The 16,470-nt window shown below is 50.9% G+C and overlaps 2 protein-coding genes across 5 annotated transcripts; both read right to left on the minus strand.

Moving 5' to 3' along the window:
• Positions 1–1,987: 1,987 nt before the first annotated feature.
• Pigo (phosphatidylinositol glycan anchor biosynthesis class O) lies at positions 1,988–12,131 on the minus strand. 4 transcript variants are annotated; one of them, XM_029476466.1, is made up of 11 exons: positions 11,998–12,131; positions 9,358–10,717; positions 8,348–8,491; positions 8,055–8,178; positions 7,108–7,267; positions 6,505–6,687; positions 4,779–6,306; positions 4,108–4,314; positions 3,680–3,897; positions 2,490–2,560; positions 1,988–2,380 (listed from the first exon to the last, which is right to left on the minus strand). In XM_029476466.1, exons 2-11 carry the CDS (start codon positions 9,890–9,892, stop codon positions 2,251–2,253), a joined length of 3,300 nt encoding a protein of 1,099 aa, XP_029332326.1. In that variant the 5' UTR covers positions 9,893–10,717; positions 11,998–12,131; the 3' UTR covers positions 1,988–2,250. The 4 variants fall into 4 exon arrangements, with proteins under 4 accessions (XP_029332326.1, XP_021016614.1, XP_021016612.1 ...); XM_021160955.1 differs by lacking the exon at positions 11,998–12,131 and having other exon boundaries at positions 9,358–9,869; positions 10,579–10,606; XM_021160953.2 differs by lacking the exon at positions 11,998–12,131 and having other exon boundaries at positions 9,358–10,849.
• An 89-nt stretch (positions 12,132–12,220) lies between these two features.
• Positions 12,221–15,648, minus strand: Stoml2 (stomatin like 2). Its single transcript, XM_021159747.2, has 10 exons — positions 15,529–15,648; positions 15,172–15,309; positions 14,617–14,716; positions 14,420–14,478; positions 14,229–14,330; positions 13,950–14,084; positions 13,673–13,817; positions 13,453–13,532; positions 13,112–13,240; positions 12,221–12,491 (listed from the first exon to the last, which is right to left on the minus strand). The coding sequence occupies exons 1-10, from the start codon at positions 15,571–15,573 to the stop codon at positions 12,363–12,365; spliced, it is 1,062 nt and encodes a 353-aa protein (XP_021015406.1). The 5' UTR covers positions 15,574–15,648; the 3' UTR covers positions 12,221–12,362.
• Between the last annotated feature and the right edge of the window lie 822 nt (positions 15,649–16,470).

The raw sequence follows: 16,470 nt of genomic DNA on the forward strand, positions 1-16,470 counted from the left end.
TCAGACACACCAGAAGAGGGCATCAGATCTCATTACAGATGGTTGTGAGCCACCATGTGGTTGCTGGGATTTGAACTCAGGACCTTCAGAAGAGCGGTCAGTGTTCTTACTTGCTGAGCCATCTCACCAGCCCTGGCATATACTTCTAATGGATTCTCTTTTCTTAACTTTTTAAAAAGATTTTATTTATGTATATGAGTACACTCTAGCTAACTTCAGACACACCAGAAGAGGGCCTCAAATCTCATTACAAGTGGTTGTGAGCCACCATGAGGTTGCTGCGATTTGAACTCAGAACCTCCGGAAGAGCAGTTGGCGCTCTCAAGCACTGAGCCAGCCCTAGATTTTCTTTGAAAACTGTGCCTCAGCTTGGCTGGCCTGACCTCACTGCATAGGCTAGGTGGTCAGGAACCTCTCCAGATCTTCCTCTCGCTGTCTCCCAAATGCCTTTCCCATCACGCCAAGCTTTTGTTTCTTTTTTCTAATTCACCTTACAAGCTAGCTGGGAACCAACCTCTCCCCTTTGCACTGTCAAACCTGTTTCTGTCAGTGCAAACAAGCATCAATGACTTTGCCTCAAATAATACGTACGTATGTGTGTGTGTGTGTGTGTGTGTGTGTACCCTGTGCATGAAGGAGCCTCTGAGAGCCAAAAGAGGATGCTAGATTGCCCTGGAGCGGGCTGTGAGCAGGCATGTGGATACTGGGAATAAAACCCATGTCTTCTATAAGAACAGCAAGTGCTCTTACTGCGGAGACCTCTCTCCAGCTTCAGTTGTTAAATTCTTCTTTTTCTTTTCTTTTTTTGTTTTTGTTTTTTGAGACAGGTTCTTTCTGTAGCCCTGGCTGTCCTGGAACTCACTCTGTAGACCAGGCTGGCCTCGAAATCAGAAATCCGCCTGCCTCTGCCTCCTGAGTGCTGGGATTAAAGGCGTGTGCCACCACTGCCCGGCAATTCTTCTTTTTCTAAGACAGAGTCTCATGTAGCCCAGGCTGGCTTCCAACTAAATACGTAGCTGAGGTTACCCTTGAGATCTTACCTCTTGCCTACACTTACCCAGGACCAGGATCCAGGTGTGTGCTACCATACCCTTAACATCTGTTCTTCTGCTACACATAAGTCCCATCTCTTCCTAATTAGAATACACTCAAGACTTCAAACACAGTCCCAGCCCTTCTCTCCAGAGCCTCTTCCCAACTCTGCTGATGGACATTTCCAGGACACTCACACACTTTCAACTTGACATGTGAGTGATCAGATAGAAGCAGGCCCAGGGTGGACATAGAAGAAAATCATTAGCCAGGCGTGGTGACACACACCTTTATCCTCAGTACTGGGAGGCAGAGGCAGGTGGATCTCTGTGAGTTCAAAGCTGGCTTAGTTTACATACTGAGTTCCAAACCAGCTAGAGCTTACATAGTGAGACTGTTTTCAAAAAAAGGAGGCTGGGCAGTGGTGGTGCACGTCTTTAATCCCAGCACTTGGGAGGCAGAGGCAGGTGGATGTCTGAGTTCGAGGCCAGCCTGGTCTACAAAGTGAGTTCCAGGACAGCAAGGGCTACACAGAGAAGCCCTGTCTCGAAAAACCAAAAAAAAAAAAAAAAAAAAAAAAAAAAAAAAGCAAAACAATGCAATGAAGGTAGCCCAGGCTGAAAACCTAGAGAGAGGCTTCTGCAGTTGTGAACAGAGAGGGTACCAGGGGAAGAAACATAGTGCTTCAAACTGTGTGTTAGAAACATGTCTGTGTGCTTCATGATGTTGGGCTTGTCTTCCCTGCTATCAGTTAAAGCACAGAATGGCCAAAAACAAACAAGGTGGAGGGCGGGACAAATGGGATAACTAAAACAATTTGGGCAGAGGTCAGTGAATCCAGACAACCTCTTGCCAAAGCGTTGTCTGGCACAGCAAGCCCTGCCTAACATGACACATCTCCTCATACTTGCTGAGCCTGACTCGGCGAGCACCTCACAGATCTTAGCTATGTACAAACATTCACATTGTTCTTTTATTCCACTTTGGTAGCCGCCCCTGTTGTCGGTCAGATGCATCCAACCCAGGAGCAAGGGCTCAGGCTCCAGGTGATTCTCAGTTATAAAATAATAAAGTCCCAGAGTTGAGCAGTCTCTGGTTACAGGGTGGCTCAAGAGGTGTGTCGGAGTCTCTTGCAGAATCCAGCACCAGTACAGGTCAGGCCGGATTAGTCCCCAGCTCGCTCTCTCCATGGCCAGACGCCAACGAGCACAGCCTGGGCTACCTCTGCTGGGCCAGAACTAGTTTTTTGAACCAGGAACTCACAGCGACATCCACTCGCATCACCAATGCTATGCCCAGGAGAAGTCCCACACTGCTCACGATGAAACCTACGGCTTCAAAAATGAACCTGTGGAGAACGGTGGAGTATTTCAGGACACAGACAATAGGTTCTCTAAAGAGGCCAACCATCATCAACCTAGGGCATGAAGAGTTCCCTCCCAAGTGAAGCCACTTACTTGGGAGCAAACACCTTCCAGACCATGAGGTGCCTGCGGAGGATGGAAGCTGCCAAGGCACAGGCTAGAATCTGAGGGGAGAGAGGAGGGGCAGTTACTCTGGAGGAAGCAAGGCAAGGAGGGATTGCTACAGAGCCTGGCAAGAGAGAAGAGGAGGAAGAGAAGAGCAATGTTTGCCACTGGAAACAGCCTGGCACAGGAGTCAGGAAACTGAGTGCTTGTCCCAGTCCAGGCCCTGACTCATGTGAAGGTGGGCAGGTCACCAACCATCTGTAATGTTGACATTCAGACTCCGCCCTCTAATGTCAGTAATACACTTTCTTTCTTTCTGAAGACTTTTTTTGTTTGTTTGTTTTTGTTTTTTCGAGACAGGGTTTCTCTGTGTAGCCCTGGCTGTCCTGGAACTCACTCTGTAGACCAGGCTGGCCTCAAACTCAGAACACAGCAGAAGAAGTTAATGGATCCTATTACAGATAGTTTTGAGCCACCATGTGGTTGCTGGGATTCGAACTCAGGACTTCTGGAAGAGCAGTCTGTGCTCTTAACTGCTGAGCCATCTCTCCAGCCCCAGTAATATACTTTCTGCCTCTGGACCATAGTTTAGAAAGGAATCCCAACCATAATAACGTCAGCTTTTCCAGTGTCTGTAATGCCCAGAGCCCAGAGCTACACTACAGAATAGAAATGATCTAGGAGTGGAATGAGAAAACTCTGAGCCCGGAGTGGTGGCGCACGCCTTTAATCCCAACACTTGGGAGGCAGAGGCAGGTGGATTTCTGAGTTCGAGGCCAGCCTGGTCTACAGAGTGAGTTCCAGGACAGCCAGGGCTGCACAGATAAACTCTGTCTCGAAAAACCAAAAGAAGGAAGAAGAAAGAAGAAGAGAAGAAAGAAAGAAGAAGAGAAGAAAAAAAGAAGAAGAAAGAAGGAAGAAGGAAGGAAGAAGAAGGAAGAAGAAGGAAGAAAAAGGAAGGAAGAAGAAGGAAGGAAGAAGGAAGAAGGAAGGAAGAAGAAAACAACTCAGGCCAGGTCTCAAATCTGCCATTTGAGCTCTCAATTTGAGCAACCGCTTCATTTGCCTGAACCTCCATCAAGGATCTTTCATAAAGTATTGGAAACCAAGAAAGAAAAAGTGTATAGCGCACGCTTGGGGAAAGGTCACTGGCTCTGCCGTCTCTCCCCTGCACCCACCTGAGCTCCAAGGATAAAGAGGTACTTGAGACCCAGCTGCAACAGGGCTGCATTGAAGTGATTCGGAGCATCCCGGAGGCGCATCTCCATCAGTGGCTCCTGCTGCTCCTCCTCTTCCTCGGGCCGGACTCTGGCCTCAGACTCACTTCCCGGGAGCCTTCTCTTTGGCCCTTGACGCTCACACAGGAAGGGCCAGAGCAGGAGCAGTGGGCAGCCTACTGCCTCCGGGAGGATAGGGCTGACATCAAGGGAGGATCTTTGGGTCAAGTCCACCCTGGTTCCCCAAGCACCCTAGGTGGCTTAGGCTGCAAAGAGCTTAGGGCCACGGAACTGCAAAGATCCCCTACCCCCACGCCCCCAGCCAACACTTCTTTTCTTCCCACAATGCAGGAGTGAACAGAAGTCGGGGAGGGAAAGCACAGAGGTACCTGCGAAGAGGAGGTGGGAGGCAAAGGTGTTAGCTCCCACTAGTAAGGCAGGCAGCCAGGTAGAAGAGCCATGGCCGTCTGGGAAGCCCACGAAGGCTGCGTGCCAATGGATGGCTGAAAAGACAGGCTGGTGGCCTGTGGAGTAGAAGGTCTGGGTAGCCAGAAGGACCCAAGCTGAGACTGCCTGCCACAGCACAGTAAAAGGACCTGGAAGAAAAGACAGACATCTTTACAATTCCATCCCATCCCCCAACCGACAGCCTCGGTGCTAGGACCATCCACCCCAGTACTCGAGCACGGAAGTTTGTACGCGGTCACGTGCTACCCCATACTTCCCTACAGCCAGTACTGCTGTTCTAATTTCCTCACTACTGTAAACCATAGCACAAAATCAGCGCTCAATCTCTTTCTCACAAATAGTTCACTCTATGATAACACGTTCACAGTGTATCACTTTTGTAACTGAAACCAGCCAGGAACGCGCTCCAGGACAGACTGCGTTTCTCTAAGAAATCAGTCCCAAAGTCCTCCTGGGGGGAGGGGGACTAGCATGGTGAAGGCAGATAAGGGAAGTCATTCCCAACTGGAAGGACTTGAGACTGGGGACCCTCGGTCAGGGTGAGAAACCACTCCGGAAGACCAGATGCCTCGGGGCGCAGGTCTGCATTTACCAGGGGTGGCGACTGGTGTCCCAGCAGCCAGCAGATGCAGGAGAAGGAAGCTCTGCAGAAACAGGAGCAGGAACACCAGGCTGACCCGCTCTACATGCAACAGCAGAAGTGGGAAGGCCAAAAGGAGAAGGGCCGTGACCATTGCAGCCGAGTACACGCTTCCCAACTGATAGGCAGCCACGGTTATGGGACCCTGAGCTTTAGTCCTCGCGAGCCGGCCCTGGAACTCCTCCTGCATGTGGCGGTAGATTTGTGGGACTACATAGTCGAGGTCAGCCTGAGAAGTAGGGGGACCTGAGAAGGGAGTGAGGATAGTCCTGGTCCTTGAAGTAGCAGCCCCAGCTTTCACCAGCACTGTCACAGGCCTCCAGAGCAGCAGCAGGAGCCCCAAGGCAGCCAGCCCCATCACAGCCCGAGGCAGCACAGCTGATGCCCCGGCGACCAGGGCCCGGAGGCGTGGTGGTGCTTCCTCTGCTCCTGACGCCAGTGCCCAGTAGGCAGCCGTGCCCAGTACCATGAGAGGCAACCCCCAGCGCACAAAGAGCACAGGGGGCTCAGGACTCTTGAGATTACCATAGCGGCGAAGCCACAAGCGCACGACGACTAACAGGGCCACCAGTGCCCCCACGCAAGCTCCATACCACAAATTCTTGGCTCGACCTCCCACCATAGATGCCAGAGGACTCAGCCAGGGAGAGGAGCGACAGGCAGGTGTCTCTTCTGGGCAGCGGTGAAAAAGCCCAGCGAGCCTTGTAAATAAAAGCAACCCAATTCCAAGCCACAGGGCACGCGCGCCACCGTGCCTTGGGGGCGCTGTTGGGGCAGAAGAGCCAAGGCGGGATATCGTGAGTGGTTTGGGTGGCAGTAGCTGACCCTCCCAGTGGAGCTGAGCAACCAGGAAGAAAACGAGAGAGCCCAGAAGGAAGGGGGTGGCCCTGGCCTCAGCAACAACAAAGCTATCCGAGAAGAAGGTGGCCAAGCGAATGAGCAGTAATATTAGGACAGGTCTAGGGACAGGAAGTAGGGGAGCCAGGGGCCTCTTAGACCCCCTGCTAACCCAAGCTTTCCACAGAAAAGGGAGGAGTGAACCGGCTGCAGCCACAGCCCCCAGAACCACTGAGTCTATCTTCGACCCAGTAGTTACCGCGACTCCAGCATACAGGATGGTCCAAGTTAGGCCCCAGGCTACAGGTATTAGCAGTAGTGGGCAGAAGAGAAAGCCTGGGGCGACTGCCAACTGGGATGCAAGCAGGCAGAGAAGGCAGGCAGCAGCCAAAAGAGCAGCGCCCCCTGCCATTCGGACCAGAGAGAAGCGGGCCCAAGACTCAATGCACAGGGCCCGAGCTCCCCGCAGGAACTGCTGGAACTCAGCAGTCAATGTGCTCAGGGCTGCCTCAGCCTCTTGGGGATCCCGCAGAAAGTGCTGGTAACGCGCAGAGGCCGTGGAGAAGAGCGTCTGCAGCCGATGAAGTTCTTTAACTTGGAGATCCTGAGTCGCGGCCGAGTAGGTATGAAGAAACCGGGACACCTGGCAGAGAAGGCCAGAGATACAAACAGGGGCGGAGATGTTACACGAGAGAGGTATCTAGAAACCTGGGGTTCAAATTCTATCCAAGATGGGGGAAGGGAAGGCTAATAGGAGAAAGGCATTTGGACGAGAACAAAGACTATAGGGTCGACTTTGTCCTTGTGCTTCCTTACCCAGAAGTCCAGTGTTCCCACCCACCTGCTGGGCATTGATGTGGAGAGCCGAGACTTGGGCTAGAGCAGAGGAGTGAGGATCGGAGGAGTCACTGCCACCTGAGAATAGCTCCGCCATCACTTCCCCAGTGTTCCCAAACGGGATGGGCAGGCCTAGCAGCAGTGCCAGCGTGGGCACAAGGCTGACCTGAGGAATAACCTCCGGCTCCTGGAAGGGAAGTTCAAGTGTCAACGGCGTAGGTAAGAATAGTGGGAGGGGGTGTCTGGAGTGATGGTTCCATGGGTGAGAGCTTGCTGCATAAGCAAATGTGTGGATCACTGAATCTGTGTAGTCAAAGCAGGCTGTGACTATGCGTGCCTATAACTTAGTGCCGTGGTGGGCAGGGGCAGGAGGCTTTCTGGTCTTCGGGCTAACTCCGGGTTCAGTGAGAGGCACTGTTTCAGTAAAATAAGGAGCAAACACCGACATCCTCTGCCTCACACACACACAAGTGCAATTACCTCATACATACATCATACACGCATAAATAAAAATAAATGACTGTTAGGACCAGATCCTGGTGTGGGGAGCCTACAATAAGGGGATCACAATGTAGGGAGACCAGCAGAGTTGCAACCCAGGCCTTACCTCGGGTGGGACACTAGGGAAGAGGGCTGTGGGGCTGTACAGGAAAAGTGCAGCTGACACCTCCAGCTCACTGTCCCCTCCATGGTCCCCATTCATGGTCATCCCATGGTCACCAGCTACCACCAGCAGTGTGTCATTCTCCAGGCGTTCTATGAGTCCCCTGGGGGTCAAGAACATGTGTGAGAGGGCAGGGAGAGATAAAGATTCTTCTCGGGCCACTCACGTCCATTGCCAGGGTCTAAACTTCTGTCAAAAAGACACCTCTTCAGTCACAACTCTGCAGCCAGAGCTACACACCAAGTTGTTCAAAGTGGACAATGTCTCTACGTTTTGAAGGAAAAGCTTGTATAAAGTATTCCAGAGCTGCCGGGCAGTGGAGGCACAAGCCCTTAATGCCAGCACTCGGGAGTCAGAGGCAGGTGGATCTCTGAGTTCGAGGGCAGCCTGGTCTACAAAGTGAATTCTAGGATACCCAGGGCTACACACACACACACACACACACACACAAAACCTGTCTCAAAAAGAAAAAGGAAAATATCTTTGTGAGTTTGAGTCCAGCCTGGTCTGGTTTATATTGCAAGTTCCTGGTCAGCCAAAGCTACATAATGAAACCCTGTCTCAAAATACATACATATCGGGGCTGGTGAGATGGCTCAGTGGGTAAGAGCACCCGACTGCTCTTCCGAAGGTCCGGAGTTCAAATCCCAGCAACCACATGGTGGCTAACAACCATCCGTAACAAGATCTGACTCCCTCCCTCTTCTGGAGTGTCTGAAGACAGCTACAGTGTACTTACATATAATAAATAAATAAATCTTTAAAAAAAAAATACATACATATATAGAATTCATCCAGGCTCCACACAGGATTTTTTTTTCCCTCATGGAATCCTACATCCTGAGATTCTCAAATGCAACCCCCTCCCCCAGCCAGCACCCCACACTCACTGTATCACCTGGTCCATCTGGCTAAGTTTCTTGGCCATTTCAGGGTGGTGAGGACCGTGTTTGTGACCACAGTGATCCACACCCAGGAAGTGAGCGATCAGCACATCCCACGCACCGCCATCCACTGCGGAGGGGAGAACACTGAGCACAGGGCGGTGAAGCCCACGCCTCCCCCCATCAGGTTTTGATGTTCCTCTGTGCCCAGCAGTATAAGCCCCAGGCTGCTGTCTGCAGACTAAAGGAACCCTCCACAGCTCCTGGGGTCAGTGAGGGACTGAGCGCTTCTTACTCACGGGTAGGATAGAGGTGTTCCAAGATGCCGTTATCCACTGTGTGCAGGTCTCTGACATTGAAGGATGAGAAGAAGAAAGCTTGGGAAAAGGCTCCGGGGAAGAGGTCTCTCCAGGTATCATCTCCCATGAAGACTACACGCCTTCCTGTAGAGACAAGAGGGGAATCGGATCGTATCTTGTTCATGTGAGAGCCAGAACAGGGGAAGACTATAAGATAAGACTCTAGAGAAAACAAACAAACAAACAAACAAAACACAAAGGGCAAGGGGAGACAGCTCAGTGGGTCAAAGAGCTTGCCACCAATCCGGACCACTTGAGTTCAATACTCAGAACCCACAGGGTGGAAGGAGAAAATCAACTTCCAAAGTTGTTTTCTCACCTCCATAAGTGTGCCATGTCACATCCATACGCTGTGTGTGCGTGTGCACGCGAGAATACTACCCCAACCACACATCCCAAAGCACAGGAATTCATTCAGCATCACCTAAAATTTCCCACCAAGAAGCTTTCTCTGAAAACCACATTTCCCCTACTAGACCTGTTATTCCAGGTCCTACAAAATGGGTGCTGCTGCTCCCTCCCTAGGGTATCCACTAAGTTTGCTTGTTTTGAGACAGGTCTCACTCTACAGATCAGGCTCATCTGGAACTCAGAGATCCTCTTGCCTCTGCCTCTTGAGTGCTGGGATTAAAGACACATGCGCCATGCAGTGCCCTTGACCTGTGCCCTTAAGCAGTAAGTGAACACAACTTGGATCCCTCTACCCTTTTTTCTCCACCCTTGCAAGTTCCTATTTTCATTTCTTCCTTAATCGGATGCTCCCAAGAGTTACAAACAAACATTTTGTGCAGATTAGAAGCTTCATCGAGGACAAAAATCTCTGGGCCTTTCTACACGCAAGGTCCCATCTATTTCTACTCTCTGTTTCCCTACACCATAGCCAAATATACAGCTGGGTACCCAAAGTCCTGGCTCCCCAGCTTCTATAGTCCCCAGAGGCACATACTGACCTGCACTGTTGAGCTGTTGGATGAGATTATCTTCCACTATAGCATGGCTGGCAAAGTTACTGCCAGCATCAATGAAAGTCGGCAGCGAGCCAGTGGTGAGAGCCTTTAGACGCTGCATGGTGGTCGTGGGGGGGTCCACCTGAGATCGGTACAGCCGACCATGGTAGGGTTGACTCTCTAGGATCCTCTGCAAGGAACCTAATTTTCCCAGAAAAGGCACGGAGACAGGAGGTTCCCCAGGCACATGCGAGCGCTGAGGCTGGGCAAAGTCAAACCGCAGAGCGTCTATCAGTACCAAAACCACCCTGGAGAAGCGGGAAGGCATCCAGCAAGCCCCAGGCTTTCCATGACTTCCCCAAGGCAAGGGACCAGGGCCTGGGGGCTCTTGGCAGCTGCTTTGATTGGTGAGCTCCAGACGAGTGAGAAGGAAGCCACTGGTGAAGAGTGCAATGCCAGCGTAGAAAAGAAAACAGACCCAGGCTAAGAAGAGGAGCACAGACACCTTCCGCATCCTGGGAGAGAGGAGAATGTTCATTGGGGTGCGAAGAAACCATGGACGTTTTGGCCCTCAAAACAATGCCCAACAACAATCACGTACTGCTATAAACTTCAGGACGTAAACAAACCATAGCTAACTCGTTGCAGCTGTTTCTACCAGTCATACCATCTGACGGAGAGAGGCTGAGACCTTAGATCTCAACCTGACGCCCAGGCTACACCTACCCCAGATTCAGGTTCTGGGGATGAGCATGGGAGCCTGTGCATATCCAACCGGGAGATCTAATGCTGTCAAACCACAGTCTAGGGGGAAGACTATTCCAAATGATAGGTAGATTGTTTTCTGACAGTCCATTTCAATGGCTCTCTTCGGACTATCTCAACATTCCCAGGGTGGCAATAGACAGAAACCACACGGATTAACTGGATTGAGTAAACGGCGCCGCCTGGAGGGAACCAAGGAAACGACGGGGAGGAGTCTTGCTCCGCTTCCGGGCGGCCAGGCTCAAGAAAAAACCAGAGGAACGACGTCCCCAGGAAGCCCGGTATAAAGCCCATTGAGCTAAGCTGGGATCCAGAAGTCCCGGCAGCTCTGTCTCCTCCGGTGGGAACCCGGCCAACATCTGGACATGCTCCCTCTGATACTGAGCACCCCGGCAGCAAGCTGAGACACCCGTCCTAGGGGTGACGGGTAACAGAGGTAACAGGGAGACCTTGGCTCACCTGGATCCACGCCCGGAAGTGCAGCGGCAGGGCTTGCTGTCTGACACCACAGAGGTGTGCAAGCCTGACAGAGCGCCCTACCAGGAGATTTGTCGCCGCCTGCCGGCACCAGCGGGGAAGTTCGGCAAGAAACGTGGGGCTGAAAAGTTTGATAGGAGATTCAATAATTCATAAATAAGGGCAAGGTCTAAGAGAGGAGGAGGATGACTGGGTGTGTACAGAAACATGTAAGAAGAAAATCTCAGGGACCACTGAGCATTTTATTATGTGTATGTTTGTACAATGCACTTTTTGCTGCAAATGCTTTTAGCCACTAAGCCGTCTCTCCAGACTCACTGTCCATTTTTGGTTGTTTTTCAACACAAGGTCTGGGTGCTGGGAACTAAACTTTGGTCTTCAGCAAGAGCAGTACATGCTCTTAATCACTGAGCCATCTTCCCAGCCCATGCTTCAAGTTCTCACTGCTGAGACTTCCCTCCCGCTATGGACTGTAACCTGAAACTGTCTGGTAACTAGCTCCTTTAGATGTTCTTGTCAAGAACATTTTATCACAGTAACAAACAATATAAACTAGCCGGGCAATGGTGGCACATGCCTCTAATCCCAGCACTTGGGAGGCAGAGGCAGGTGGATTCCTGAGTTCCAGGCCAGCCTGGTCTACAAAGTGAATTCCAGGACAGCCTCCCTGCAGGTTAGGTCACATGCATTTAATCAGCCTGGGCCACACACTGTGATCCTTGCTCTAGAAAACAATAAAATGGGTTATCTGTATGGTATGTGAGTTGTATCTCAGTAGGAAAAAAACAACTTTTATCTTCTTAGTAAATGTGTGGCACCTACCTATAGGGGTCCTACAAATTCACACGTAAGTCTCTCTTCCCCCTTTAAATACATCTAGTTGCTGCTGCTTTGCTTCTGGTAACTGTTCAGCCACAGCAGTTTCTTTGCTCTTGCGTTTATAAGCCAGGTATGCTCTGCCTGTGGGCATGTGAATGGGTCTCTCTCCTTCATGTCTGAGCTCAAGTGTAATTTTCAGTGAGGTTTCCTGGAACTCTCAACTTGTATTAGTCGGCTCATCAGAGCACTGTGACTCACAGTGGATCCAACTCAGGTCATTTGGATTGTACAGCAAGAGGCTTTTACCCACAGAGCCACCTTACCAGCCCTGCTTATGACTTTTTATCACTCTCTGCTTCCCTGTATTGTCACCCTGCCCTGGATTCTGTGAAAGCAGACACCTCTGGGGTTTAGTTCTGTTATTGCTGCTTTGAGACAGGGTCCCCCTAAGTACTTCAAGTTGGCCTTGATCTCACAGTCCGTTAGTCCGCATCACCACAGCCATCTCTCACCTGCTTTTGTAAACCCTAGCTTATTAATATCTTAATAGTCTACACCCTCTGCCCTTTAAGACCGCCATACCATAAGGCCAAGCAGTCCTCTTTCCAGGTGCCCAAACACCTGCACCACTGTGCAGCTGGCAGTTCAGCAGACCGTGCAAGGTTTCTCTTGAAGACAGGATGACTTCACTTCACGCGTGGGGAATCAACTCCTCACACCGACCTGGACTGAGGGGTGGGAGTGGACAGCCAAAGACAACCCGAGTGACCTTCCTAACTTCATCCCCCAATCAATGAGGACAGTCTCCCATTTGCCACTGGTCAGTTTATTACATGATTATTAAGTTCAAATAAAAAAATAAAAACTAAAATTTGGCTGGGAGGCTGGAACCAGAATCTTTTGAGAGCAGCTCCCGGCCCCTAGACTCCCTGGCCGAGTCATCTCTACTAACTGAGCTTGACTCTACCCAGTTCTTCAATACTCGTGTCTGTAGCCTGGACATCTCTTCTGCTCTGGCTGGAGTTCTGGGCTCCGGGCACTGGGGCTTTGGTGAGAGCCCCATAGACACCCATGGCCTAAAGAGAAAGACCAGAGAGAAAGAGCCGTTAAGAACCATTTACAGCTTTGTCCCAATCCACACAAAGGGCCAGTCTCAACTCTTGGTTTTTCTTCTTTCTTTTTCCCTTCCTTCCTTTCTTTTTGAGACACAGTTTCTCTGTGTAGTCCTAACTGTCCTAGAACTCACTCTGTAGACCAGGGTGGCCTTGAACTCACAAAACTCTGCTTGCCTGTGGACTAAAGCTATGTGCCACCAACACCTGGCTTTAGTTTTTCCTTTTTCTTTATCATCTTTCTTTCTCTCTTTCTTTTCTTCTTCTTCTTCTTCTTTTCTTTTTTCTTTTTTTTTTTTTTTTGAGACAAGTTTGCATTGTGTAGCCTAACTAGCTTCTAACTGTGAACTTCCTACATCTCCTCCCGAGTGTTGGCATTACAGGCATGCACCGTCACACCCAGCCCCTTGGTTTTTCTTATCCTTCAAGCCTCAGTTTTCTGAGCCTTGCAAACAATTCTAAGTCTCTTACATCAAAGCAGGGTGGCTCCCAACACTGACACAGGAATCTGCAGGAGTTAGTGGAAACCTTCATTCTTAGGTCCTGACACTGTTACTATATGCTTATCTTCAAAGAGCTCTAACCTGAGCCACCATACTCGTGACGTCACTGGGATTGGAGGGCAGTAGCACTGTGTTGGAATCCTTGGCCAGTTTGGAGAATGCGCTGACATACTGCTCAGCCACAGTGAGCGAAGCTGCTGCGTCTCCATTCTGTAGCCACAGTGCATAAAAATCAGAGGTCAGAGATTTGGGAAGAGAAGAGAAAGGTTACGTTCCTGGAAAAGGGGCTATACAAATCCTAACACAAAGCTCACGTAATCTGGCTTAATGGAGCCACACTGTCAGGAACTCCCCACAAGGATAGAAGAGAAAAGCCCTTCTACTGTCTATTCCCACCCCACCCACACCCATCAGCCTCTCACATGTTGAGTCAGAGCCCCAGCCAGAATTCGAATCGCTTCGGCTTTAGCCTTGGCCTTGGCCAGAACTGCACTGGCTTCTCCTAAAAGAAAAAAGAAAAAACAAAAAACCAAACACAGTAGTTTGACCCATGCAATCAGAGAAGTCCAAAGCCTCTGTCCCAGCCGTTACCTTTAAAGCCCCAGGCCCTCCTCCTCCCTCTGCCTCTCACCCACTGCTCACCTGCCGCCTGATTTATCTGTTCAGCCTTTTCTGCTTCGGAGGCCAGAATCTGGGCCTGTTTCTTCCCTTCTGCCACATTAATAGCTGACTCTCGAGTCCCTTCAGACTCTAGAACTGTGGCCCGCTTCCGGCGCTCTGCCTCTACCTGAAAGCCCCAATGACCCCCATCAAGAAGAAGGCAGTAGAATCTCTAACCAGGACTTACATACAACTCTATCTCCCACAATAGGGGAGTCTAGTCCCAGTGGAACTGGAGTAACCCAATCCGTTTCCCTACCTGCATCTGCATAGACTCTTTCACTCGCGGTGGCACATGGATGTCCTTGATCTCGTATCGCAGGCATCGGATACCCCAGCAGTCGGCAGCCTGGTTGATGGCATCCACAATGTTGGCATTCAGGGACTCACGCTCCTAGATGAACAGAACTTGTGAGCAGCACAAGTCAGTGTCTCTATCAAAAGCCTAAACTGGGAAGGTCCCTGGCTAACCTTGCTCCCCAGGAAAGAGTCAACAGTTTATGCACTTAAGCCCTTACTCCAGCCCAGATCCGCTTACCCGAAAAACTTTGTCCAGAGAGAGTTTGCCAAGCTCTGATCTCATAGTCGTCTGAGCTAACTGGGTGACAGCATACTCTGGGTCTTCCACACCGTAACTTGCCTGAAAGGGCAGGTATAGGATCAGAACTGAAGATGCAGGATTTTAAGGAAGAGGCAGTTCAGAAGACTAGATAAACCCAGGGCAGATACCTTGTAAGGATCCATGATGCGCAGATAAAGGACTCCATCTATTTGTAGCGTTACATTGTCTGCAGGAGCAAACAGAAGAGAAAAAAAGAGGTCGGTCAGACCTCTAAGTCCCAACCAGCTCTTTCTCCTAAGCCCTGGATCTATAGCAACCACATCCTAGCACACTTAGCACATCCCTGTCGCCCCATCGCTCTCACCAAGAGTTACAGCTGACTGCTCAGGCACGTTGATAACAATTTCCTTGAGACTCTGCACATACCGGATTCGGTCTAACACGGGGATCAGGACGTTCAGGCCCTGAGAAGAGGAGCCATAGATTCTCAGAAGGGTGAGGCTAGTAAACTTGAACTCTAAGCTAAATCTGGAGTAAGTAGTAAGTCGTGTGTAAACATGGAGAAGCAATCCCTCCTATCATGGCCTCAAAAGGCTGGGGTGTCACTGGTAGGGAACCCTAAGAGTACAAAAAGGTAAGAGTAGGCTTATGAATGTCATCAGAATGGAAGCCAGCAAAAGCTGCTGCCTTTAGGCAGACAGGTAGGGCGAAGAGTATGGTAGCTCCAGGAATAAAGCCTATGAGTCACTAGGGTCACTAGGGTATTAGGAAAGTGGGGGAAATTCAGGAGACTGGGCTCTGCTAGAACTGGTCCTCGCAGGTTAGAAGTGCAGACAGGCCCCGACGGGAGTCCCACTCCCACACGAGTAAACGATCAGACGATCTGGCTGGCTGAAGGCGGGCAAAGAGAGGTTCTCACCGGTTCCAGGATCCGGTGGAATCGGCCCATTCGCTCCACCACCCAGGCCTCCTGCTGAGGCACAAACAGGATCACCGTGTTTCGGGGCAGTCCAGAGGAGGCGCGGCGCGGAACGCGGCCAGAAGCCTGCACCGAGCCCTGAAGGAAGACGAGAGTAGGCTGGGGACGCGGCGCGGACCCCTAAATTCCTCTCCCTAAATCTCGACACCCCCCCAAGGGTCCCCGGAGAGTGACTCACGTGGGGACCATGACCTGTGACCCCAGTCCTTCCCCCAAAGTCAGAAGCCCACTCCTTCCCAGCTCAAGACCCAGGTGATATCGGTCCCGAGCCTCTGGAGAAGGTTGCCTCGCTCTCACCCTCAGCAAAAGGGCTCCAGTGCCCCGCGCCGCGCGCGCCAGCATTTCCCACAGCCTCAGCGACCTCCGGAACCAACGAGAGGTGGGGCAGAGCGGCCTCTCGTGAAGCCTGAACCCGAGCCCTTCCTTCGGCTGGTCCACTCCGCCCGACGTACTTCCGGCGTATTAGTCCACCCTCCCATCCCCACTAGTCGGCGTCCGTCAAATCGTTCCCTGGGAAACGTAGGCTTTGAAGAGAGAGCCCGAGAGTGCAAGTTTATTCTGGTTCTCAAAAACTACGAAGCTCCTGAGCATTTTGGTAGAAACTGAGGCAATATTCTGTCCGCAAGTGGTACAGGAACACCACCCACCAAATTCTGTACCCACAGCCGTGACTCAGTTTACCCTCCAGCTCGTGTATAACTGTCCTAATCTGTCACCACAACGACAATGGATTGGATTGGCACTCAGTAGTTGCCCGTGGTTGCCATAGTGACATTCTTGGGTAGACATGCTGTTGTGCCCAGCTCTCCCACTGGGGACTGACCCCATTCCCGTTGTCATGGTAACTAGGAGGCCTAACTTTACCTTACGACTGGGCGGAGATTTCTCCCTTCCCTCTATTCCCAAGGCATCAACAGCTCTTTTTCATATTTTTTTCCTGAGCCAGAAACGGTCAGGCCTGATCCCCTTACATATAGAGGGAAACAAAGAGCCTCAGCCTTTCATTTTTGTCTGGAACACGTCACCTTGCTCAGGTCTCTGACACTCTCTCAAATACAAGCTTTTAAGAGGCCTGTAACCCCCTCCTCATCTCCTTCTTCTTACTCTTCTCCTCCTCCTTCATTTTACATATACAGACACTGAGGTTCTGATGGGGCTAAACTACAGAATCAGTGTAAGAATCCAGATTCTCAGAGTTTAGCCTCTGTAGCTTCACTTTTCCTACCCAGCCCCCAGCAC

Source organism: Mus caroli, chromosome 4 (assembly GCF_900094665.2).
Source record: "Mus caroli chromosome 4, CAROLI_EIJ_v1.1, whole genome shotgun sequence".
In the NCBI taxonomy this organism is placed as follows: domain Eukaryota; kingdom Metazoa; phylum Chordata; class Mammalia; order Rodentia; family Muridae; genus Mus; species Mus caroli.

Coding starts and splice junctions, on each gene's coding strand:
- Pigo (XM_029476466.1), bottom strand. CDS start 9,892: ATGAACATTCTCCTCTCTCCCAGGATGCGGAAGGTGTCTGTGCTCCTC. Junction 8,179..8,347: donor GGAACACCTCTATCCTACCC/GTGAGTAAGAAG, acceptor TCCCCTCCGCAG/TGGATGGCGGTGCGTGGGAT. Junction 6,307..6,504: donor TCCACATCAATGCCCAGCAG/GTGGGTGGGAAC, acceptor CTTCTCTGCCAG/GTGTCCCGGTTTCTTCATAC.
- Stoml2 (XM_021159747.2), bottom strand. CDS start 15,573: ATGCTGGCGCGCGCGGCGCGGGGCACTGGAGCCCTTTTGCTGAGG. Junction 14,479..14,616: donor GCAGTCAGCTGTAACTCTTG/GTGAGAGCGATG, acceptor TTGCTCCTGCAG/ACAATGTAACGCTACAAATA. Junction 12,492..13,111: donor TCACGAGTATGGTGGCTCAG/GTTAGAGCTCTT, acceptor CTTTCTCTTTAG/GCCATGGGTGTCTATGGGGC.